The sequence below is a fragment of the Rattus norvegicus genome, chromosome 1 (assembly GCF_036323735.1).
Source record: "Rattus norvegicus strain BN/NHsdMcwi chromosome 1, GRCr8, whole genome shotgun sequence".
NCBI classification, from domain to species: domain Eukaryota; kingdom Metazoa; phylum Chordata; class Mammalia; order Rodentia; family Muridae; genus Rattus; species Rattus norvegicus.
The window spans coordinates 165,171,270-165,196,753 of NC_086019.1; the positions used below are offsets into that span (position 1 = coordinate 165,171,270).

Here is a 25,484-nt window from a genome sequence, read left to right on the forward strand (position 1 = left end):
AAGTGCATGCGTGCGTGTGCGCGCACAGCATTATGTGAAGGTTCAGAGACAACCTGGAGTGTCATCCTCTCTTTTTGTTGTTCACCACTGTGTACGCCAGGCTAGCTTCTGGTTTTCCCGTCTTGGCCTCCCATCTTACCGGGGCTGTGCTGGCATTACAGGTGCATGCTTACTGCTACCCTTAGCTTTACATGGGCACGGGGGATTTGAACTCAGGCGTGGTAAGTGCTTTACTCACTGAGCCATCTCCCCAGCCTTCTTTCTTTCTTTCTTTCTTTCTTTCTTTCTTTCTTTCTTTCTTTCTTTCTTTCTTTCTTTCTTTCTTTCTTTTTTCTTTTCTTTTTTCTTTTTTTCGGAGCTGGGGACGGAACCCAGGGCCTTGCGCTTGCTAGGCAAGCGCTCTACCACTGAGCTAAATCCCCAACCCCCCCAGCCTTCTTTCATTGTCTGCCTTTGAGACAAGGTAGCTGAGACTGGACTGAGCTCAGGCTGGCCTCTTAACTCTTGAGTCTCCGGATTCAGTTTACAGAGTCCTTGGCCATCACTCCCTCCCTGAACTCAATTCTAGTGATTTAAGCTACATCATGGTTGGGGATGTAAGTCTCTTGATAGGTTGCTTGCCTAGCATACTTGAGGACTAGGGTTTAATTTTCAGCTCCCGGTAAACTGGGCATGGTGGTATATGGTTGTGTCCCAACACTGAGGTGGTAGAGACAGGATTTGATGTTCAAGGCAACGTAGTGAGTTTGAGGACAGGCTGGGATGCACGAGACCCTGTGTCAAATAAAATAAAATAAAATAAAATAAAATAAAATAAAATAAAATAAAGTCATCTTCCTTCTTGCCTTCCTCCTAACGGAGATCAAACCAAAGGCCTCATGTGCCAGGCAATGCTCTACCGCTAAGCTCATCTCCAGTCTCCATTCTGATAGTAGAAGTGATTACACTATTTAAAACTTTAAACAACACAGACAGGAGATTTGTAGAAAGTCTTTCAAGATGTAGCTTGTATAGCTCAGCGGTAGAACATTTGCCTGGTATGTGGGAGTTCCTGGGTTCAAATCCCAGCAGTACACAAATGTGCACATATACAAGATGGGGATAGGAGTTAAGAGTTAGGCCTGAAATTATGACCAGGGCTTGTCTGCCGTCCTTTTGTCATTAGCATCTCCTGTTTACTGAAAGACTGTGGGTTAGCATTTTATTAGGGAGATGCTATAAAAAGTTTGTTAAGGCCAGGCAGTGGTACACGCCTTTAATCCCAGCACTCAGAGGCAGAGGCAAGCGGATCTCAGAGTTTGAGGCCAGCTTGGTCTACAGAGAAAGGCCTAGAACAACCAACTGCATCCCGTTGTGGGGTTCTGAGGGAAGAGGCACTGTTTTCTAATTTATTTAAGGGCCCCACCTGGTTTAGGGACAGCAGTTCATTTAGAGTGGGGAGCATTGGAGAGCAATGGGGAGTTCTATGTAGGATAGAGTGTGGAGTTATAGCCTGGTCTGTGTGCGCGTGTGTGCGTGTGCGTGTGCGTGCGTGTGCGTGTGCGTGTGTGTGTGTGTGTGTGTGTGTGTTGGGTTAAGTTCCATGTAGCACAGGTGTCTGGAACAGAGCCCATTAGAAAACGTCACTGGATCTGGTGTGACAGATTCATTGGTGACAGAAACCTGAGAACAATAGGTACTGGAACCTGGCTAGAAGCCCAAATACCAAGTCCAGTCAGGACCAGTCATGGCCTTAGGACTGGACAGGAAGTGGCTGCCTGAACTGAGGAGGAGTGAGCAGAAGATGAAAGTCTGGCCTATGCTATGCATGAGGTGACGTGTCACAATCATCTGGGTTCCCCGGCTTTGTGGGCAGAGACCTTCACTTGTAGAGGAGAAAAATGGGGCCTAAGGTGGGATGGGATATACTAGGATTTAGGCAGGCAGGAGAGCCAGGTGACATTAGGTTTGCCTTGCCTCCCTGCTGGGGATGGGGTTCAAGTTTGGGGCCTATTTTTATTTATGTAGGCCTAGGAGGCACAGCCATACAGAAAATGGCCCCACTCCAGATGGGATAAACAGAATGCTCTGGGAGCCAGGGAGAGTCAGTAGGGCAGACACAGATGGGAGTAGGGCAGCAAGCCTAGTAGGCCCTTCATGAGACCTGCTTGCCGCAGCCTACAGTCCCTGAGAGACAGGAAGTAACGTTTTGGTCTAGGGGTTCACTATGCTGTGCCCCACCCCTTTGCCCTGGCTGCCTTGGCTCAGAAGGAGTTAGCTTGGCAGAGTTGGGGGTCATTTCTGCACCCTCTGAGCTGGGAGCCCAGCCCCCCACTTAGTTCCTCATAGCTACAGGAAGTATCTCCAAGGCTTCTTGCCTGCTAGAGGAGGCTCACTGAGTCCTGTGGACGCCCATGAGAGCTGCTGGAGCCTAGGAGGGTGGCTCTGCCACAGGTATTACCTGGTTACTTGGGCCAGGCATGTGTGGGGTATATGTTGGGCATGTTGGGGTTTTAGCGAAGTTGTGCGGGGGATCTGAGACAGTTCTGTGCACTTGAGTTGTGGGTAGGAGCACGGGCTCTATAAGCTGGTGGCTGAAGGGCAGCTCTATCCAGCAGCTGCTGGTGAGTAGAAGGCCTGAGGCCTTGGGAGTTTGGGAGGCAATTCAGTCGTGCTTGTGTGCTGTTGTGGTGTGTGGTTTGTAGATCCAGGTAGGTGTGCGGTTGTGGTTCCTGTGGAGGTAGATATGAGGGGGTTTCCTGAGGGCTCGACACTAGAGTCCTGGTCTAGCTGCCTGGCTTGGGAAACCTGCCGCCCTGGAGCAGGGGTGGAACTGTGCAAGAAGGCAGGAGAGGAGAGCTAAGGCCACACACAGGTAGGCCTGGGGCTGCCCTTCCCTTCCTCTCCCCAGGGCTGGGCCTTTCCTTGAACTTGGAGCAGAGTCCTGTAAAAGGAACACAACAGGGGAGGCCACCTGACCATAGGGCCTCCAGAGCGCCAGAGGGAGGAGCCAGGACCTTTAAGATTGCTCTGAGTCACTGTTGTAAATCCGAATGAAAAGAAGACAAGGGGAGGCCTCTGGACAGGTACACCCTCTGGGCCAGCAGGCTCACAAGTGACCTTGCAAGCTGCTGCTCCAACCTCTGGGGCGGCCGGTCTTGCTTCCCCGCTGGTCTCCTCTCCAGCGTACTTGGTGTGTGCTGTGTGCTGTGTGGTCCCGAGCCTTGTACATTCAGTTCCCGTTGCATGGAACAGTGTTCTTCCTGTCTCCACCCGTCAAGGCCCAGGGAGGCAGCCCATTCTCCAAAGCGTCTGGGCTACAGCAGGGGACTTGGTAAGTGTCCACCTTACCCATGTGACTTTGGGTATGTCCCTAGGTCTGGGGATCATTGTAAGAACTAAGGGGACATAGTGGGAACCTGGGAGGGGCTGGGCCCATAGTGGCATTTGGAGGAGGTAAAGGAGCCAAGGCTGTGGCTACCTTGTTGGGTTGGTGAAGTTGGTGTCACTGGTTAATAGTAGTAGGTATACCACACAGGAAATGTTGAGCAGGGCCAGAAATGGGCAGTGGGTTCAAATTCTGCCTTGGGACTGGGCTGATAAAGTCATCAAAAGGGTGAAAGCTTTGGCTCCAGCAAGAGGGAGTGAAGCTGGACCTGGGGAGAGACTGGCTGGCAAGGATTAGAGGTTTAACATGTCTCTTCCTTCTCAAGTGGGACTGAATGCTCTGAGCTCCACTATGGATGGTAGGGTTGGAAAGAGAGGCAGACTTTCACAGAAAGTCGGGCCATCACAGAAGATGCTTAAGGCAGGCTACAAGTGGATCCTCTCAAGCAGAGTGACCAAGGAGAGCAGGCAGGAACATGGAGGCCAAAGGGCAGTCTTGGAGGACTTTCTGGAGGAGGTGGCTTGGAGTGGAGCCAGGGTGATTGATAGACTCGTTGTCAGTTGACTGCTTTGGGGGCTCCCCTATGTCAGGCTTGTGCTGATGTAGGAAATGACACAGGAGTTGTGGATGGGGTTGGGGCTTGGGGTATGTCATTGAGCATTTGGGCAAGTCACTTCCTCTCTGTGGTGTTTATTTCTTCATCCATAAGTGGCAGGGCCGGACTGCAGCAAATGGTAGGCTGAGGAGCCCTCGGGGCACAGGGAGCCCCATCAGTTCTGGCAGTTGGCAAGTCAATCTGAGCAACACTGAAGGAAGAGCGAGATGGATGCAGGCGGCTGCGCAGGCCTGGCTGGGTGTCGGGGCGTACCCCTCAACCCCAGCTGTAGTGTTGTATGAGGATCCTTCCTCAGCTGGGTTTCTGCTTCTCAGAGAGTACGAGCAGAGTCTGGGTGCTAAAGAGCTCCATCGTCCAGGCATACGATACGTTGATGCCATTTATAGAGTGAAAACCCACGTCAAACACCCATGGTCTTCGATAAAGAAAGGATAGCGTTATCAGCACTCTCTGGCCTCCGCAGTGATTACCACAGACTTCTGTCAGGGACAGTCACCTCTGGAAGTCTCGCTGACCTGGCATGGTGGGGGCTCCAGGCTGTGGTTCCTGGGTAGCCATGTCCAGCTTCTGGATTATGCTTCCAGCTCCTTGAGTAGCACTGTCCCCTAGGCTCTTAGCACTCAGTCCCCAGGTCTCTGACCTTGGCCAGTGTCCTTTAGTGCAGGAATAGGAACTTGAGAGAGGCCAGGCTCTTCTCAGGGAGAGCAGTGTTCCTGTTTCCCAGCCCCAGCCTGTCCAGCAGTGAGGGTTGGGACAGTCCCCATTCCCCAGTCCTCAGCAGGGCTCAGCAGGTGGTCCTTTATACTTGGCATGACTAAGGGGAACTGCCTTGCCCAGTAGACAGTGCAAGAGCATCTGGAAGATGGCTCCACGGTTATGATGCTGGCTGTGCAAGCCTGATGACCGAATCCAGATCCTCAGAACCCAGGACCAAAGCTCACGAGGTGGCTCATTGAGTGCAGATTCCTGGCCCCTAGTCTGATGGCCTGAATTCAGGTTGCACGTGTCAGAAGGGGAAAGGTGTCCTTTGGTTATGCACATGCATGCACATGCATGCGTGTGTGTGCACACACACAGCATAAAAACAAAACAAAATCAAACCTGGATGCAATAGTGTGTGTGTACTCCTCACCCCCGGCTGTAGTGTTGTATGAGGATACTTCCTCAGCTGGGTTTCTGCTTCTCAGAGAGTACGAGCAGAGTCTGGGTGCTAAACAGTGTGTGTGTGGTGTGTCGCCATGCTCCAGAAGATAAGAGGTTCCGACAGGAAGTTTGTGGAGAGTGAGAAATACGGCTAAGCTGCCGGTACACAGTGGTGAGCGGTGAGCGATGTCTCAAGGGGATAAGTAAGGGACATATGCCCACGGTAGCCCTCTGATCTCAACACATGCATGGCGGCATATATGTGCACATGCTCACACATGTACATGCACTCACATCACACAAACACATGAGGCCAAAAGAAGGCATATTAGCATCCCAACACTCAGGAGCTTCAATGGCAGAGGCCTTGCCCAGGCTAGACCTGGGTTTGATCCCAGACAGAACAAAACAAAACAGAAGAATGAATTCTAATATTTTTTTATTTATGATTTTAATGTTTACTTCCTGAGTATGACTGTTTTGCCTACATGTATGTACATGCACTACATGTGTGCCCAGTGTCTGAGGAGACCAGGAGAGGCATTGAGTTCCCTGGAAGTGGCGTGGGGACAGGTGTTTGTGAGCCACCATGTGGGTATTGGAAACAGAACCTAGGTTCTCTGTAAGAGCAGCGAGTACTCTTAACCGCTGAGTCATCCATCTAGCCCCTGCTTTTAAAGTGTTAAATATTATCATTGGTATCATTGTTATTAGAGTCAGGGTGTTCTGTAGCCCAGGCTAGCTTTAAACTCACTGTGTAACCAAAGCTGGTGAAGTCCTGATCCTCCTGCCTCTTCTTCCCAAGTGCTGGGATTATAGGTGTGGACTACCAATCCTAGCTTCACACTGCTTTAGCTGTGTTTTAAACCTAAATATCCCCAATATTATTACTCAGTATGTAATCAATAGCAAGACAGTGAGATAGTTCACGTTCTTTTTTCTCTTTCACTCTCTTCAAAATCCCATATGTTCAGAATTTAGTGTTGCTCATTTTGGGGACCGTGTCTCGAGTGTTCAAAAGGCATAGATGGCTGTGCCAGCTTCTGTCTTCGACAGGGCAGGCTAGATATGTTGAGACTGCTCCTTCTTAGCCGTAAGACTTCGATAAGTCACTCAACTTCCTTCTACTCTAGTCTCTTTATCTTTAAATCTCTAGATGGTCTTTTGTACTTTACAGATCATAGCGAGGATTAAGTGAATTTAAGCGGGGGGACACTGGGTGGAATGTGTGGGGACATTGGGTGGAACACATGGTGTTTGTTTTTGTTCTCCCCTAACAAGGTTTCTCTGTGCAGTCCTGGCTGTCCTGGAACTCACTCTGTAGACCAGGCTGGCCTCAAACTCATAGATCCTGGCCTCAAACTCTTAGATCCTTCTGCCCCTGCCTCTCTAGAGCTGGGATTAAAGGTGTGAGCCAGTTTGTCTTTCTAAAGCAATCATTTGATTCATCTGCCATTTGGGCCAACACTTTCTCTAGGGCACCAGTTACTTAGCATGTGTTTTAGAGGCTGGGGAGATGGCTCATGGTTAAGAGCACTGGCTGCTCTTCCAGGGGACCCAGACTTGATTTCCAGCACCTACACAGTGGCTTGTGACTGTCTGCAACTCCAGTTGTAGAAGATCTGGCACCCTCTTCTTGCCTACTTTGGCACCACATGCGTGTGGTGCACAGACATATGTGCATGTAAAATACCTGTACACATAACATAAATGAGAATCTTCAAGTTGTTTAAAAAGTTTTTACTTTAAAATCCCATCCCCTGGGATGTGAACTGCTGTGCATGAACTGTCACATAAGCATGAGGACCTCGTTTCTATCCCTTCATCTAAGAAGCCGGACATGGTGCTGTACTCTTGTACAGGATCCCCTGGGGTCCTGACCAGCCAACATAGCCTAATTAGTGAACACCAGGTCCCAGTGAGAGACTTAAAAAACGAGATAGATGTCTCTTGAGGAATGGCACTGGAGATTGACCCCTGGTCTCCACAATCCCTGCCCCTTGTACAGCACAAATACCCACAGACACCCACATTCACATGTAACACCATTTTTTTCTAAGTAGCCCAGGCTGGCCTAGTACTTGCTTTATTGTCCAGGGTGGCACCCTCTTCATAGCAGTTCTCCTGCCTGAGCCTCCCGAGTGCTGGGATCCAGATGTGTACCGCCATGCCTCACTCCGTGTCCCTGTTTTAACCCTGTTCTGAGCAGTGACAGTTGTAGTGTCTACTTACCATAAATAGTCATGAGTGCCCCCAAAGCCATTGTGCAGGGCCCAACAGTTACTAGGACACTCCTGCTCTGTTTTGCTCTTTACTTCAGGGAGGGGTCTGTCCATTCCTCTGTGCTCATGACCCCCCACCTCACAGAGCTTGATCCTTCTCAGCCGCAGGAGCATGGGCCTATTGGCTAGCCTGTTCTCTCTTCCTCTGGAAACCCCCTATTGGCTCATTCTCCTCAACCCTTCTCATGTCCTTGCCCCAGCTGTGTCTCGGCCTGCTCCATGGCCTTCAGATTAGTGCAGTCTTGTGTTCCTATGTCTCTAGCTCTCCTGTCTGGAAAGCATCCTACCCTCTTGCCTCCCTTTCTGATGCAGTCTCTGCCAAACTCCCCAGTAGTCAGTCCACCACTGGGGTCCCAACCAGGGAGCCAGTAGCCCTGAGCCCATGCATGTCTCTCCTCTTAAAGGAACCTCACCATTCCAATCTCCCACTTCTTCTCCTGAAAGGTTTTCTGGAGTCTTACTCCATGACCAGCATCCTGGGGCTCTGGAGCCTTCTCTCTGCCTGCTCGCTCTCTCTCTCTCTCTCTCTCTCTCTCTCTCTCTCTCTCTCTCTCCTCTGTTTCTGTCTCTCTCTGTGTCTGTCTCTGTCTCTCTGTCTCTCTCTGTGTCTGTCTCTGTCTCTCTGTCTCTCTCACTGTCTCTGTCTCTCTGCCTCTCTGTCTCTGTCTCTCTGTGTCTCTTTGTGTCTCTTTCTGTCTCTCTCTGTCTCTGTCTGTCTCTCTGTCTCTGTCTCTCTGTGTCTCTCTGTCTCTGTCTGTCTCTCTCTCTGCCTGTCTGTATCTCTCTCTCTGTCTCTCTCTCTTTCTGTCTCTTCCCACCCCCCACCTGCTCCCTGTCTCTACTTCCTTCCCCTGTCTTTGGCTTGCCCCTACTCCATCCCTTTTCCCCTTTCTCTCTCTCTCCTCCTAGCATTGCTTGTCTCATGGCTTTCCTCCCCTATCTCTGTCCCTGCAGCTTCCACCTCAGAGCACCATGAGGAGCCCTTGGGACTAGGAACGACGTCCTTGGAGGACCAGGTGTCCTTGGTGGCAGGTAAGTGAGGAGCTGGGATCCTGAGGTGGGAGTTTCATGGAGGCTAAGACCCTGGGTTTTATATTGTTTGGGGAGCTGATGTGAGCAGAAGATGAGGCCTGGTAAGACCTCCCCGAGGGGCTTGGAGAGGAGAAGGCAAAGGTCCCAGGCTGGTTTGCCGGTGCCGACTGATTGGTGTCTCCTCCTCACTTGTTGAGTCTTGGTTTCTTTCTCATTCCCAAGTGCTCTTAACGATGACCATACCCCTCCCCTTTTAAACGTTTGGTGTGTGTGTGTGTGTGTGTGTGTGTGTGTGTGTGTGTGTGTGTGTGTGTTTGCTGGGCTCTCTGGTGCCCTTAGTGTGTATGTGGAAGTCAGAGGACGCCTTGTAGAAATCTGAAGTGGTGTTTCCACCTTCCACCCTAGGGATTGAACTCAGGTCATCAGGCTTTGTGGCACTTTTACCCACTGAGCACTACATTCTCTAGAAATTGATTCATTTTGGGGGCTTGTGGCACAAAATCAAAAGGAAGGATCTAAAAGGATCTGGTTTCCTCAGCTGCCATTTCTCCCCCAATGTAGCTTTTTAGTTTGTTTGTTTTTGTTTTTTCTGAAACAGCCTTTCTCTTTTCTGTGTAGTCCTGGCTGTCCTAGATCTCACTCTGTGGACCAGGCTAACCTGAAACTCAGATTGGCCGGCCCCTGCCTTCTGACTGCTAGGATTGAAGCCATGCACCATTGTACCACTCGGCCCAAATGTGGCTTCTTATGTATCTTCCCAGACATGTGTGTTCACGGTTTGCTCTTGTGTTTGTTTGTCTTGCTTTTGTTTTTCTTTAGCTCAGATGTTTACACAGTGGTGTTCTGCGCCTTGCTTTTCCTGCTTGGACGTACATCTTTAACATCAGTTTATATAAACTTCAGAACCTTGCCCAGTTTCAGTTTGGAAATTGCTTTCAGGTTCTAGTTCAACCCTGGAAGACTTTCTGCTGTATGTGACTGAGGGCCGCTGTCCCCAAGAACACGAGTGTATTTGTTTCTTTCTACTGTGTGACCCTTCCTTTAGAACTCACATAATTGAACACTAGGTGGCAGACTATAAGAGCCACCGTCTTCCTCCACACCAGGGAAGTTTTCCAGGGAAGCTGAAGTTTTTGTGTTCAAGGCTGTTCTAGGACCTGAGAGGGACCTGAGCAATGTGTGTGCAAGGTTCTATGTTTAGTTAATTTTTCTTTTTTTTTAAAAAAGATTTTATTTATTTTTTTACTTATTTCATGCATGAACATACTGTAGCTGTCTTCAGACACAACCAAAGGAGGGCATCAGATCTCATTACAGATGGTTGTGAGCCACCATGTGGTTGCTGGGGATTGAACTCAGGACCTCAGGAAGAGCAGTCAGTGCTCTTAACCGCTGAGCCATCTCTCCAGCCCTTAATTTTTCAAGAATAAGATATTCCTGTGTTCTCCTCCCTTAGAAGATCATCTGTGTTTCTGTCCCTGCTCCCTCAGGACCCTCCCAGCCCTTACCTCCCTTCCTTTGGAGAGTTCCCTGGTGTGGCTTCGCCTCGTCTCTGTGGAGACACATCTAACCCTTATCCTGGCACCTCATTTGTCGTTGCTGCTGTTGGCTCTTCCTGTGTGTAAAGGCAGAATGTCACACTCCCTTTCTGGTTCTTGCTCACGTAACAGGGAAATCATTCACACCAGTGTAAAAGGATCTTCGATCTTCCTCATTTTCAAGGCCACTTGGTATTTTATTGCATGATTACCCCATAATTTAGTCATTCATTTCCTGGCTGGTGGACATTTTGGTTATTTCCACCTTCTGTGATACACGGTTTGGTAGCTGATAACCTCCCATATGTGTTGCTTTGGATCGGTGCCAGTAACACTGCAGGAGAAACACCTCTATTTGTATTTTAACCCAGGGTCACTAGGTCAAAGAGCAAGGGGCAGAGGGGCTTTTTCTAGTGACTATGACACTGTCCTTTGTGGAGGCACCCCTGCCAATCAGGGAGGACTACCTACCCCATGACCCACACTGTGTATACTCAGGCTCTTTGTGCTGGCTGCATGCAGGGTGGAAGGCAGAGTTTTACCCTTGTGTGTCATTGAGTGCCTTGTCCTGTGTTTAAAGGCTGTGTGTGCCATTTCTTCCTCTGAACGTCTCTGTTCAGATTATTCCCCACTGCCCCGCATCATTCTCTTTCCGTTAGTTTTGGTATCTGTTTCTGTAACGAACGCCATGACTGAGAGCAACTTGGGGAAGACAGGGTTGGTTTCATCTAATAGCCTACATCATGAAGAGATGTCAGGGCAGGAATTCAAGGCGGCAACCTGGAGGCAGGACCTGAAGCTGAGGCCGTGGAGGGGTGTTGCTTGTTGGCTCACTTCTCATGACGTGCTAGCCTGCTTCCTTACCGAAGCCAGGACCACCTGCTCTGGAAGTGCAAGGCTCACAGTGGTCTGGGTCCTTGCACATCAGTCATCAATCAAGAAAACGTCCCACAGGCCAGTCTGATGGAGGTGATTCCTCAACTGACATTTTCTCTTCCCAGGAGGAACTCTAGCTTGTGTGGAGCTGACAGATGCGCTCACACTTGTGTGCGTCCTCACCCACTTGAATTCTCCCTCTCCTCGTTTCCTCTGTAATAGAGTTTCAAGTAGCCCAGGTTGGGGTTGGGGATTTAGCTCAGTGGTAGAGCGCTTGCCTAGCAACCGCAAGGCCCTGGGTTCGGTCCCCAGCTCCGGAAAAAAAAAGGAAAAAACAAAAACAAAAAAATCAAGTAGGGGCTGGGGATTTAGCTCAGTGGTAGAGCGCTTACCTAGGAAGTGCAAGGCCCTGGGTTCGGTCCCCAGCTCCGAAAAAAAAGAACCAAAAAAAAAAAAAAAAAAATCAAGTAGCCCAGGTTGGCTTTAATTGAACACTTGTATTCAAAGGGCAACAGCCCCTTCAAAGGGGCTCTTCTAGTGACTATGACATTGCCCTTCCTGGAGGCACCCCTGCCAGTCGGGGAGGACTACCTACCCCATGACAAGTACTGTGTACATTCCGAGCGATGGAACCACAGGCCGGCTCTACCAAGCCCGGCTAATGTCCTATGTCTTGGTGCTTCTCACCTTTGGGGAAGTAAGTGGCTAGGGGACACCTCCTAGGTTGTTTTTTTACTTCCCATTTTGTTATAGTGGGTTCTACCGTGCAGAGTAGCTTAATTTTTATGTACTGTGTCACATGGCATTTAATGGCAAGGGCACAGTCTGGGGGGGAAAATGTAGGGAGTGAACAAGGACGTGACTGAGTTGGTGGAGTGCCTGTTCCCGGACAGAAAGCTCTGGGTTCGTTACTCAGCGCCTGCATGGCGGGGCGTGGTGGCACATGCCAGTAACTGGGAGGTGGAAGAGGAAGGTTTTGAAAGTTAAAGTCATCCTCAGCTACACAGGAGGTTTGAGGCAAGAGAACCAGTACCGTGGTGGTGCCCATCCAGAAGTTATGCCTTCCCGTTTGTCCAGGCCATCTTTTTTTTGTGCACGGGTGTTTTGTTTGCCTATTTGTCTGTCCATTATGTGTGCCTGGTGCTTGAGGGTCCAGAAAAGGGTGTTGGATCCCTAGGGATTGGAGTTACAGACTACTGTGAGGCACTGTGTGGGTGTTAGGGAATCAAACTTGGGTCCTTGGGAAGAGCAGCCAGTGCTCTTACCCTCTAAGTCCCTGAGTAACACCTCAAACTTTTTTCTGCCTGCCTGCCTGCTGCCTTCTCCTGAGTGAGAACATTTTTAACCCTTCCCGTGCCCTTCCGTCCTTCACTCTCTTCCCCTCACTGGGAATCAGCCCATCGAGTGCACTGGCAGGGAGCTCCGTCACCTCCCTGAGGTGTGTATATTTCTTATGATGCTCACCCTTGTATTTTCCGTTTGGCGAGGCTGTCACCGAGGAGGGTCTTCCGTCCTGGTTCCCACCTGGTTACTGCACAGAAACACTGGTGTCTGCTGGGTCAACTTTGAACTCAGTGATCACACCAAACTCTTCTATCTGCGCTCATAACAAGTGAAGGTGCTTGGGCTCCCGTCTCAAAACTCTTCCTGGCAACTGTGGATGGTTTATCTGTCCTGATTTATATTTTCAACCTCTTGCTCATTTGTGGTTGCCTAGAATTTTCAGAGCAATCTGGATAAACACAATGAAATCACTGTCTCGTTCCTCACCAGAATGGGAATCTCTTTCAAACTTTATTTTTATTTGTGTGTATATGTATGTGTTCCTGCTTGTTGGTATGCGTGCCACATGTATGCAGGGTCCTTCAGAGGCCAGAAGAGGGCACTGGATCCTTTGGAACTAAGGTTACAGGTGGTTGAAAGCCATCCAACATGGTTGCTGGTCCTCTGGAGGGGCAGCAAGTGTTCTTGACCTCTAAGCCGTGTCTCCATGCCCCTGCAATAGGAGTTTTCTATTTAGCTTGAGGTTATATAAGGTTTGTTTAAGGAAATACCAGTCTGTTAAGTTAGCTCAGTGCTGAACATTACCATCACCTCCTCGGTGCTGTGGGGATGACCAAGAGCCTTCGCTCTTTGGATCTCTTAGTTGCCTCTTCCTGTCTTCCTTGGACTCTCAGCAGAAAGTTCTTGATATGAGGGGGGAGTTCCCACTGCCCAGTGCCTGGTGTGAGGCTGAGTTCCCACTGTCCAGTGCCTGGTGCGAGTGTGAATTCCCACTGTCCAGTGCCTGGTGCGAGTGTGAGTTCCCACTGTCCAGTGTCTGGTGTGAGGCTGAGTTCCCATTGCCCAGTGCCTGGTGTGAGGCTGAGTTCCCATTGCCCAGTGCCTGGTGTGAAGCTGAGTTCCCACTGTCCAGTGCCTGATGTGAGGGGGAGTTCCCACTGCCCAGTGCCTGGTGTGAGGGGGAGTTCACACTGTCTAGTGCCTGGTGTGAGGCTGAGTTCCCACTGCCCAGTGCCTGGTGTGAGGCTGAGTTCCCACTGTCCAGTGCCTGGTGTGAGGGTGAGTTCCCACTGTCCAGTGTCTGGTGTGAGGCTGAGTTCCCACTGTCCAGTGCCTGGTGCGAGTGTGAGTTCCCACTGTCCAGTGCCTGGTGTGAGGCTGAGTTCCCACTGTCCAGTGCCTGATGTGAGGCTGAGTTCCCACTGCCCAGTGCCTGGTGTGAGGCTGAGTTCCCACTGTCCAGTGCCTGATGTGAGGGGGAGTTCCCACTGCCCAGTGCCTGGTGTGAGGGGGAGTTCCCACTGCCCAGTGCCTGGTGTGAGGGGGAGTTCCCACTGTCTAGTGCCTGGTGTGAGGCTGAGTTCCCACTGTCCAGTGTCTGGTGTGAGGCTGAGTTCCCACTGTCTAGTGCCTGGTGCGAGTGTGAGTTCCCACTGTCCAGTGCCTGATGCGAGGCTGAGTTCCCACTGCCCAGTGCCTGATGCGAGGCTGAGTTCCCACTGCCCAGTGCCTGGTATGAGGCTGAGTTCCCACTGCCCAGTGCCTGGTGTGAGGCTGAGTTCCCATTGCCCAGTGCCTGGTATGAAGCTGAGTTCCCACTGTCCAGTGCCTGGTGTGAGGCTGAGTTCCCACTGTCCAGTGCCTGGTGTGAGGCTGAGTTCCCACTGTCCAGTGCCTGGCTGCTCTGATGACTGAGTCAGTGAATGAATGGATGAACATGCGAGCTAATGAGTTTTGCTTCCGTTTTTGTCTTTTAACTCTGCCTTGGTGGTAGGGAGGGGATTGCACAGAAGGCCAGGATTCAGAGGCTGTGTGGCCTGGGCTTTTTCCCCTTGTGGACCACTCCACTTGAGGGACATGGAGGCCAGTGGAGGTGCCTTTTGATCCCACATGTGCTCACTGAGCCTCCAAACCTGGCCGTCACCTGGGGATAGGTGCCACACAGGGATTGGGCCCTGGCCTGGGCCTTGCAGAGAAGAATGGGTCCTGGGTGTCTTACCCAGCACCAACCATGCCACTTGCCAGTCTCATGGCAGTAGCTGAGCCTGTAGGTTGGGGGTGTTATGGCTGTAGAGGAGATTAATATGTGAAGAACCCTTGAGCTAGATGCTAGGAACACAGGAACTCACAGATCGGGGAGATCAGGGTTGTCTTGTCAGGCCTGGCTCTCAGCAGTCAGTTTTGCCTGGTATGTGGGCACAGTGTGGATGCACAAGAATGGAACTGGGGTTGGGCATTGTGGCACATACCTATCTCGGTGCTGAGGGAAGAGGATTGATGTAAGTTCAGGCTAGCCTGGGCTACATAGTGAGTTTAGGGCTAGTTCAAGGCCAGAGCCAAAGAGAAACAGCAAAATCCCGAGTCAAAACATGAACGCCACTAACAGCAAGAGAATAAATAGACTTTGACTTCGTGGCCTGAGCAGGTCTGGGCATTTGAGCTTTTTTCAGCTTTCCAGGTTTTGTCTCTCAGGATTGTAGTCTGTGGGATTTAGGCTTTAGATTTCAATCTTTTGGAATTCTGCATTTGAGATCATGACATTCAAGATTCCGACTGGCATAGTGTGGAAGCTCGCAGAGGGACACTGCTGGCCATGATCCCGGTTGCTGTACCTCTTACCTGCAACCTTCTGTTTCAGATCTGAGCCTAGCCCTGGACCTCTGCAGCCAGAAGCCATGGCGGAGGGCCATGATGCCGCACTGTCAGTAGCGGAGTGGCTGCGGGCACTGCACCTGGAGCAGTACACAGCACTCTTTGAGCAGCATGGACTGGTGTGGGCCACTGAGTGCCAAGGCCTCAGCGATGCCAGCCTGGTGGACATGGGCATGAACCTCCCTGGCCACCGCCGCCGTATCCTGGCTGGTCTGCACCGTGCCCATGCACCCCCGCCGGTCCCTGTGCCTCGCCCTGCCCCACGACCTGTGCCGATGAAGCGACACATCTTCCGGTCACCACCTGTGCCTGTCACTCCACCTGAGCCGCCACCCACAGCTGGAGAGGACCAGGGTCTGCCTGCTGCTCCACCCATTCCACCCCGCAGGAGCTGCCTCCCACCTGCCTGCTTCACTCCACCATCCACAGCACCCCCAGATCCTGTTCTGCCCCCACTGCCTGCCAAGAGGCACTCAGTAGAACCGAGCCTTCCTCCTGTACCTCCTCGAACCGGGCCCCCCTATCCGCAGACCAGGTGAGTGACGTCACAGCTCGTGGGTGGGAGGTCCTAGAGTGTGGAAGAGCCAGGGTTGAAAGTTTAGAGAGAAGAGAGCAGGGCCAGGCTGGGGCAGAGTGGGGTGAGGGATGGACCTAAGAATAGCCAGGACTTAAGGATACCTGGATCCGTGCAGGGGAGCCACAGTGGCCCCCAGGTGTCTAAACCAGCAAGTGGGAGGTGGCGCCATCACTGAGGGCGGCCCAGGAAGGGAGAAAGTTTGGGAGATATGTGAGTTTGTTGGGGCACCTGACCCGTGAGACCAGGGTGCACCCTGGCACTAGAAGATGAGGTGTGGAGAAAGATGGAGCTCTGGGATGGAGGCTCAGGTATGGGGTTGGGGAGTACTTCTGTCAATCATACTACTCCCTACCCCCAATGCTGCACTTGACAAATCCCAGGACCTGTCTGATCTGCAGCCTGCTTACTCTCTGTTCTCTTCATAATCCCTTCTCCTCTCCCTAGCTAGTCTCCTCCATGCTTCCCCGAGCTTTCCCTCTTTCTACAGGCTCTCCACTTCTTCCTCCCTTTCAGCTGTTTGCTCTGGTGCCAGCCAGAGAGGCATCTAAAGACAGGCTGTCATATATTTGGGGGAATGAAGTTCCGCTGGATTTTTAAAGGGATGTGCTGTCACAGGTCTCTTGTCCTTGTCACTGCTGGATGGTGTTGGGGATTCTGCTGATCTCTGCAGCCTTCTGTGGGAGGTGGGGGTTGTGTTCTGATTTCAAGCTGGGATCCTGGAGCTTGGGGCATGGAGGGAAGGGCTAACTGGGTCCATGCAGGTACGTGGTAGCGATGGGAAGTGGGGGCAGGGAACACACTTGCGGGGAAAGTCTGTGAGGTTTTCTCCATGGGAGAGTAGCATTGAGTCAGGGGACCTTCTAGGCCAAACCGGGTCTAAAGTTATGAGATGTACTTGATGGGGAAAAAAAGCACAAGATGTTTTTCCTGCATCCTCAGGACCCTGTTACCACAGTATAGATTCATTGTTCTTGGTGCTATTGCACCCTCTAATGGCCATTCTCCTGCATGCAGGGGAGAGTGCAAGCATGAGACAGAGACAGAGAGACAGAGACAGAGAGAGACACAGAGAGACAGAGAGAGAAAGACAGAGACAGAGACAGAGAGAGAGACAGAGAGAGACACACAGAGAGAGACAGAGAGACAGAGAAAGACGGAGACAGAGACAGAGACACAGAGAGAGAGACAGACAGAGAAAGAGACAGAGAGAGACATACACAGAGACAGAGACAAAGAGACAGAGAGACACACACAGAGACAGAGACAGAGAGAGACAGAGACAAAGAGAGAGACAGAGACAGAGAGAGACAGAGAGACAGAGACAGAGAGAGACACACACAGAGAGAGACACAGAGAGAGACAGAGAAAGAGACAGAGAGAGACACAGAGACAGAGACAGACAGAGACAAAGAGAGAGACGAGAGAGAGAGAGAGAGAGAGAGAGAGAGAGAGAGAGAGAGAGAATGAGGGTGAGCCAAAGCAGACTCAAAGTTGCTGGAATACCCTGGATATACCACCCCACATCCGTTCTCTCCTTCCTTCTCCCAACCCAGAGTGTAGGTTTTAATTTTTTTACCTTAATTTTAATGATGGTTTTTTTAAACGTTTTAACCTCCCTTCAAGCCCACCATATACCAGAGGTAGTGGAAAAGAAAGGTTATTAGTATATAGGAGCAGTGGACCTGTTTAGAAATTGTTTTCTGGAGCAAATCTCATCTGCGTGCGTTGTTAGGAATCAGCAGTCCAGTTTACAGAAATCACCGGCGGCAGCTCCATCTACCCGTGAACATTTTACAAATATATTAGCAGTCCAGTTTGGTAGAGCCAGGATAGTAAACATGAATGGGCAGCGGTGGCTTGACCCAGCAGGGACAGCCAGGCCTCAGCCGAATCGGCATGAGTCAGCAGGAGGGACACGGGAAATTCTTGGCTGTGCCTCTCAGTGAAGCAGAGAACAAGAAGCACTGTAAAAAGCAAGTCAAGCCCCTGTCACTGTCCATTGAGCCCTATGTATAATTCCTATTTATGACTCCAAACGTCACGTGTCTTCCACGGGTCTTACCTCACCGTGTGTCTTCACATGAGTCTATCTTCAAAAACTCTACACCAGTCTGTATCTGCTGACATCACCCGGTCAATTGTCCCAAGTCTGTGGAAGCGGCAAGAAGCCACAGGATCCTCTGAGAAGATTTTTGGTGTCTTTCTTGGTGACAAATAGAGCTCAACAATGCTATGTAAGGTGGACGAGAATACGTGTCTGTGGTTAGCAAAGAATCCGTCATCACGCACCCTTTCACGTGCTTGCTTTAGCAGAACGTCCTTTCACCCGTGTCCGCTCCAGTGAAAGATTCCTTTACCTGTCTGTTTTAGCAAAATGTCTTTTTACCTGTGTCTGCTTCAGGAAAACACTCTTTTACATGTTTGCCCCAGCAAAGCACCATCTGACACAACTGACTTTCCAAAGAAACCCTTAAGTTTCCACTTCACCAGGCTGACCCTCTGGAGATGTTTTGGGAAGGGAGAGGCCTTCAGAAGAGGACAAGGGGAAGAATTCACCTGGGATAAGATTTTAGGGTATAGACCAAGGTGTAAGTAAATCAGGAAAAAAACAAGGATGGGGTTTCTGCCCTCTGCCCTCTGCCCTCTGCCCTCTGCCCTTGATGCCCTGTCTGACCTATCTGGGCCCTCTGTGGGTCTCCTGACACTTGTACCTGTTCAGGAAACCTTCAGGGTAAATAAAAATCATGCCCACAGCCCTGGGCCCCAGGATACAAGGCCCACTCTCAGAGCTACAGTCCGGACACAGGTACTTGGCTAGTGTATGGGGGGAGTCAAGGCCTCTAAATAAGACATCTGGCCCCTCAGTAGGAATGGGGTTGGGGCAAATTATAAAATGGTGTAATACTTGCAAGAAATCTGTATGCATTCTTCATGCTTTTTTGCCTTGTTTGTTTGTTTGTTTGTTTGTTTTTCTGTGCTTTAGGGTCGATCAAACTCAGGGCTGTGCATATGCTAGGCAAGCTCTTTCCCACTGGTCTGTGTTTCCAGCCCCATCTCTTGTACTACAAATCTTCTGGGCATTACTTACAGTGCCACATACACTGCGAATTGTCTGTAGATAACTACCATACCGGATTTGTCAGGGAATAGGGACAAGGAAAAGAAGCCTCATGTATTCAGGATAGATGTGGGTTTGCTGCACACTTTTGGATCTGCAGTTTGTTGACTCCTGGATGTGGAGCCACAGGTTGCAAAGAGACATCTTGATTTGCACAGTTTGGGGCCATTCCTTAGGGCAAAGTGGTGCCAGGCCTGGCGTCCTTTGTCCTGGGGATGAGGCCTCGATAGTCGTAGGCATCTGCGGTCCTCAGCTCATGGATAGACAAAGGCTTTAGGTTTTTTAAAAAATATGTATATGAGTACACTGTCGTTGTCTTCAGACATACCAGAAGAGGGCATCGTATGGTTGTGAACCATCTGGGAATTTGACTAGGAATTGAACTCAGGACCTCTGGAAAAGCACTCAGTGCTCTCTGAGCCATCTCTCCAGCCACTGGTTTTGTTTTGTTTTGTTTTTAATTTTTACTTTATGTGTATGGGTGTTTTGCCTGTCTGCATGTCTGTACACATGTGTAGGTACACATATGCACATTTGGCCAGCTGTCAGGGTGGTGCATATTTGTGTTGGTTCTACAGGTGGCCATGCTTGGTCCTAATAGGTACAGGGATCTGTACGGGTGACAGGTCAGTATATCCGGGTCCCCCGGGCTGAGTAGGCATATGCACAAGCCTGAGCGTATTGCTGCTGTGGGGCTGGCAGTGCCAGTTCGCATTGTTAATAGTGTGCAGATGCTGTTTGGGTAAGCAGATTGGCACGTTTAGTGTTTGTGTACTGTCAAGTGTGAGTCACTGTGCACATATGTGTGTGCATATGCTGCCAGGCACCATTAGAATGTCAGCTCTCCTAGGGCTGTGGGATCTTCGTCAGTGTTTCCTTTACTATTGAACGCCTGGCAAGCAGTACCTAATAGGCCCCTTTGACATGTCATGGAGAGGAAAGGCCAGTGATGCCAGGGGATTTCACACTGTGGGTGCTGAGCTTGGACGTCTTCAGATGATGTGAGCAGGCCTAGGTTCAGACTGGCCATAGAGCTCAGGGACCCTGAGCGCATCACTCCAAAGCCTTCTCCTTAATTCCTGTCATCCCATCTGTGGGGATGGTGACAAGCAAGAGGCTGATAGTCTTCTAGGCTACAGAAAAGCTGTAAGCAAACCAGAAAACAAGGAAAGATGGGGCTCCCTCCTTCCTGCCTGGTCAAACTGAGGGCTTTTAGAGGCAGGCTCACACACATCCTGAAGACCCCACTTTACCTCTGCATCTGTAACATTGACTATTTCAGCCCATGCCTATGAATTGGCTGCAGGGAAACTTGCCCAAAGCCACTCCACCCCAGAGAGGAAACCAGCATTCAGATCCTGCCTCCTGGCCCTGTCCACTCAGCTTCAGATGTCAGAGACAAAACCCTCAGGACTTGCTTCTCTGGATCACAGAGGGATTGTTTCTGATCAAGGGTCCCAGAGCCACTCCACACAGCCCCTTCCAACTCCCTGTGGGTCTCAGCTTCCTCCTCTGATACTCGGATACCTATAGGTATTTGAGGGAAAGGAAGTATTTGCCCAGAGTGGCCAGCCACTGTCAGGAGTCACACCTTGCAAGGTTTCCCTTCAGTGCCCCAGAATGCCTTGCCGCTCAGCCAATCCGTGGTCTTTCTGAAGACTGATCACCTGTTGCTGGGGCAGAAACTGTCCCTTCAGGGAGCCTATTTTGCAGCCTCTTTGGGCCTCTTTCAGGAGGTTAGGGTGGAGGATTCATATAAGGGCTAGCCAGAATCAGGGCTTCCTGGACTGGTACCCTGTGAGGCCTCAGGGGACCAGCTGACAGGGCTAATTGCCCCATTTTACTTTGGCTGGTGCTGGCGTGGCCTGAGGGGCGGGGAGGAAGTATCTGTCCCAGGGGATTATGGGTGACGTTTCTCTCTTTCTCTCTCAGTGTTTTCAGGAAGTGTGTTGGCCTAGGCTGAAGGGGGGCGGGGAGGGGGTAAGAGAGGCAGAGAGCAGGAAGCAAAGACCAGAGCTGGATACACACACACACACACACACACACACACACACACACACACACACACACACACTCACACACACTTATACACTCACGCAATCTCTTTCCCTCCCGGACAGACTTATGATTATATTCACACACACACACATTTACACACATTCAGAGACACTCCCCATAGGTATACATAGACATACCTGGGGCTCACATATCCAAGGGAACAGACCCAGACACAGCCAACAATAGGGGCTCTGGCCACAGGACCAGCCAGAGCCCACACAAGCTTCCACCGGCAGACACAGGGCACCCTGGCACATACTGCTCCACCTGGCTGGAGCCTTAGGCGTTCTCAGGCCCAAGACAGGATTCAGCAGGCCTCTGAGGGTGAGTGAGGGGCAGCCCTGGCTAGGGTGTTGGGCAGGTGGGAGGGTTGGAGGATGAGTCACTCTTTGTGTGACTGTCACTTTCTGAGCTGCTTTTCCAGGATGCTGTGCTTTCCCTTGGTTTGCTCAGACAGTTCCAGGACCGTTTCTCGGCTTCTCCTGTTTTTTTTTTTTTTGTTTGTTTGTTTGTTTTGTTCTGCTCTTTTCTAACACTGTCCCCCTTCTCCTTCCTTCTCTCTGTTGTCTCCACATCAGCCTTTCCTAGTGATCCTAAATGCCTGTTTTCTGAGCCTTTGTCAGACCTGCCCCACAGACTGTTGTTGGGGTGAGTGTGTGTGTGTGTGTGTGTGTGTGTGTGTGTGTGTGTGTGTGTGTGTCCATGTGCATTTGTGTTTGTGTAGGAGGGTCCTCTGCTCCTTGCTCTCTTCTGGCATTCATTCCCACTTTCCTGCACCATAAGGCAATTCCCTTGGCTCCCCAAGGGAATTTAGGCTAGTGTGTTAAGTTCAAGAATGCTATGTGTCTAAATTCCCATACCCCCAGCCCAAGGTGACAGGGACCTACCTAAAGAGGGCTGGCATTTCATTTGTATGGTTCCTCCCGTGGTGTCTGGGTGATTGGTGGGTGCATGCTGAGTGTGAGGTTGCCCTCCCCTCCTTCCAGTTATCAGGAATCCCTAATGAACCCAGCACCCCTTGGGTCACTGGGAACATATTATGGCCTCTACTTTGGACTGGTCACCAGAAGTGTGGGGGAGGGGTCATGGATCTGTCTGAAAGCTCGCCATGGGCTGACCTGCTCTTCTTGTCCTCAGGGAGACAGTAGAGTCAGACCCAGGAAATACACAGAGCAGATGCTACCTGCCTCTTGCCCACCACAACAGGATTGGTCTGTGGGGCTCAGGTCTTGGAGTGGTATGGAGGCCCACCAGGCTGTTAACTAGAGGGTGAAATCCACATTTGGGTGGATTTCCTGGAGGGTGAAGTGAGTTTTAAGCAAAAGGGGGATCCATGGTTTGGGGTCATTTTATGTAAAACGTTCTGGCAGAAGCCAGGCCCACAGTAGTGCCTAGGAAGGGGAGCCCCTGGCCCAGGAAGAAGTGTCAAGTGGCATGCAGGCTGCAGACCTCTGTTCCTACAAAGGAGGCCTGATAAGAGCTTTGTGTACTGTGGCCTGGGCAGAAGTGAGTAGGACAGAGCCAGGGTGTGCAGCAGCCCATGGTGGAGGAGGAAGGACAGAAGTGACATGGGGGAAGTGAGGAGTGCAGGACCCAGCTGTTGAGGAGGAAGTGGGCAGCTGGGAAAGTTTGCCACTGGAAGGGGGCATCAGGAAAGGCCAGAGTCCCCAGGTCACTGGGCCTGGCCTCGTCTTGCAGCTGTGCTGGTGAAAGTCCTAGGATTGGCCTGGGTCCTTCTAAGGTCCCTGGAACATTTTAGGGGGAAAGTTCTGACTCTGGGGTAAAATGTGCTCTGGGTCCTTTGTCCTTTGAAGTCATTGCAGTGAAACAAACATCGAAGGAAGGATGTAGCGTGCAGAATGATTGGAAATACGGAGGTAGTCTGGAGAGGCGGCTCAGTTGTGAGAAGCACTGGCTGCTCTTCCAGAGGACCTGGGTTCGATTCCTAGAGCCTACATAGTGGCTCACTACACTTATAACTTCAGTTCTGGGGCATCTGATTCTTCTGACATCTGTGGGCATCTGCATGCAGGTGTTGCACTTACGTGCACACTTACGCTTGAAATATAAATAAATCTTAAAGATAGAGAAGTAGTATAGAGGGTGGGGGAGTCCCAAAGAAGCCCCTAAGAAGCCTGAGGCATGATGGAAAGTCCGCAGTAGAGGAAGAGGAGGTGGGATATATGTCTCAGGGAAGAGTACGAGTTAGGCTAGACAGGGACAAGTGTCTGCGGTGAAAGGAATGCTTTATACAAAGGTTTTGAAGGATATGGTTATAGACTGCCGCTTGGGACTGCAGTTAGCTCAGAAGTTAAGAATTCATACTGCTCTTGCAGAGGACCTGAGTTCGGTTCACAGGACCCACATTGGGTAGTTCACAACCACCTGGAACTCCAGCTCCAGGGTATCCTCTGGCCTCTGCCCTCATGTGCATATACCTATACAGACATGTACACACATACGGAATGTTTATAGACTGCAGACTGGCCTCAGATTCACAGAGATCTCCCTCCCTCTGCTCCCTGAGTGCTGGGATTAAAGATGTGCACCACCATACCCGGCCTCGGATTAGCTTTTTGTAGAGTGCTAGAAAGTGAATGGATAAGGAATAGGGAGTTAGTCCAAAGTCTGCTTGACCTGCAGGCTGTCCCTCTCTGCAGCCCTCCTGCCCTCAAAGTGAGCCTTGGCTTCTCTGGCTGGAGGTGGATATAGATGCAAGCATTAGGGAGGAGCCCAGGGCGTTTGCAGGACGAGAAGGCTGTAATGCAGCTTGTGGCCTAACCTGTGAGGCTGTGACTCCTTTGGCTACAACCCAGGTAAGAAACCGTGCTGCCACACGTGAGAGCAGTGTGAGAGAGCCTGCTAGTTGGTCAGAGGGGAAACTGAGGCTCAGAGGTGCTGACTGAGCTCTGGGGCTCAAACCCAGACCTATCTGCCCTCAAACTGGAGCAGCCGCATGTCACTGTGTCTAGGACAAGCTGTTTGCATCTGTTGTCCTGTAATGGACATTGGCCGAGCCTTAAGTTTCTGGTTCACACCATTAGAGACGGGGTCACTCTAGCCTTACCCATTTAGACTTAGGATCCTCATATGTCTCCCAGCCCTGGGTACAGGTCTTAGGGTATTTCCTCTAATCTGAAAGGTCAGACTTCTGGAGCTAAGGGCTCAGGCTGAGGTGGGTCACCCCTGTCCCTGGTGTCCAGTCCTATTGTGAATGGCATAATAATTAGAATAGATGTTCCATATGTCCCTTGGCTAGAGAAGGGCCTGGAGGACAGTAGAGCTGGGGGTAAGCGTGAGGAGGGTTTTTTGTTTGTTTGTTTGTTTGTTTGTTTTTGTCTTTCTATGGCCCACGGGGCTACATTTTGAGGTACTGGTGTGCTTCCCTGGGTTGGTGGAAATCAAAGGAGTCAGAGCAGGGTGAGCATAGGGATGATTCACCAGAATTCGGGCATGGGACTGTTATAAAGGGCAGATACCCAGGAGCTGCTCCAGGGGTGCTCCCTTCCTCCTGGGGTGCTCCCCACTCCCCTGGGGATTTCCCACAGGCTGTGCCTTTCTGACCTCACTTCTCCTTTCCTAGCCCTGACTCAGCAGTACTAGATGCCCTACGTTAGGCAGTTTGGTTGTCGTGGAAGTTTCTTGCCACAAGGCTTGTGAGAGGCTCTGTTGTCTCCCCTCCTCAGGCAGATGATAAAGGCAGAGGGCACCCGCAGGCAGTGAGCCTCAGGGCAGACTTGTGGAGTGTCAGGACTGTGTTAGAGGTAGACCAGGTGAGAGGGCTTGTGCTTTCCTGACCCCTGAGGGTGAGGAACAAGTGGGTCCGGTTGCCCTGCTCCACCCCTCAGGACATTGAGGAGAGTGACAGTAGGAAGCCAGGCCCACTTGTTTAGCCTTGCAGAATAGGGATCCACACTTCCCCATAGGCCACGGTCTGCTCTCAGCTGACTCCCGAGCATGGCCACTGCAGCCCCTTCTTCCTGGCCTCTGGAAGCAGCAGCGTGGTGGATTGATGTGCTCTTCTGGAAGGCTAAGGATGTCAGGTATCTGGGACCAGGCAGGCTGTGGGGCAAGTCTGCACTCAGGTGCTTGGTGTCTTTCAATCATTCGTTTGTTTCTCTGGCAACCAGAATGCTCAGCTTGTTGTGAGTCTGTCCGAAGATCGGTCCTCCTGTCTACCACCCACCTGTCTAGCACACTCTTGTTGTCCATTCAGCCAAGCTGTACACTCGGAGGTGGGGATTGTAAGTCAAAGGCTTTCCCTTTTGCAAAAAGACTTGGGTCAACTCGGGGAGATAGCCTGGTGCTGTGCTCACGGAGGGACATCATACTTTCCATACCACCGTCCCTTAGAATCAGTTCCTGGAGAGGTATAGAGACATGGGTACCTGGCTCCCGTGGTAGAGACAGGGCTCACTGACCTGTCTAGCAGCCATTCCTATTGACCCTTGCAGGTGACAACACAGAGGCGAGAGACTGAGGATCAGAGTAAGCAGGTGACCCACTGGTAGCCAGCCTGGCTTAGTTAGAAACTTCTTATTCCAAGGGGACAGTGTGCCTTCTTAGTGGCCCTGCAAGTGTGCGTGTTCTTAGTTGCAGGTCACTACACAGAGTTTGCTGAGTTTCTCCTGGTGCCCCTGCAGTCTCACATAGGCTGCTGTTGCCAAGACGATGCTGTGTGGGTAGCTGGGTTGCTGTAGCATCCCGTGCAGGACAGGACTC

General features: G+C 51.0%; 1 protein-coding gene across 1 annotated transcript in view; it reads left to right on the plus strand.

Moving 5' to 3' along the window:
* Positions 1-25,484, plus strand: part of Arap1 (ArfGAP with RhoGAP domain, ankyrin repeat and PH domain 1) — a 65,519-nt gene that overhangs the window by 10,569 nt on the left and 29,466 nt on the right. Inside the window, exons 2-3 of the mRNA NM_001427363.1 lie at positions 8,363-8,440; positions 14,996-15,544. Coding sequence (NP_001414292.1) covers positions 15,033-15,544 — 512 coding nt within the window. The 5' untranslated portion in view covers positions 8,363-8,440; positions 14,996-15,032. The remainder of the gene's footprint in view (positions 1-8,362; positions 8,441-14,995; positions 15,545-25,484) is intronic.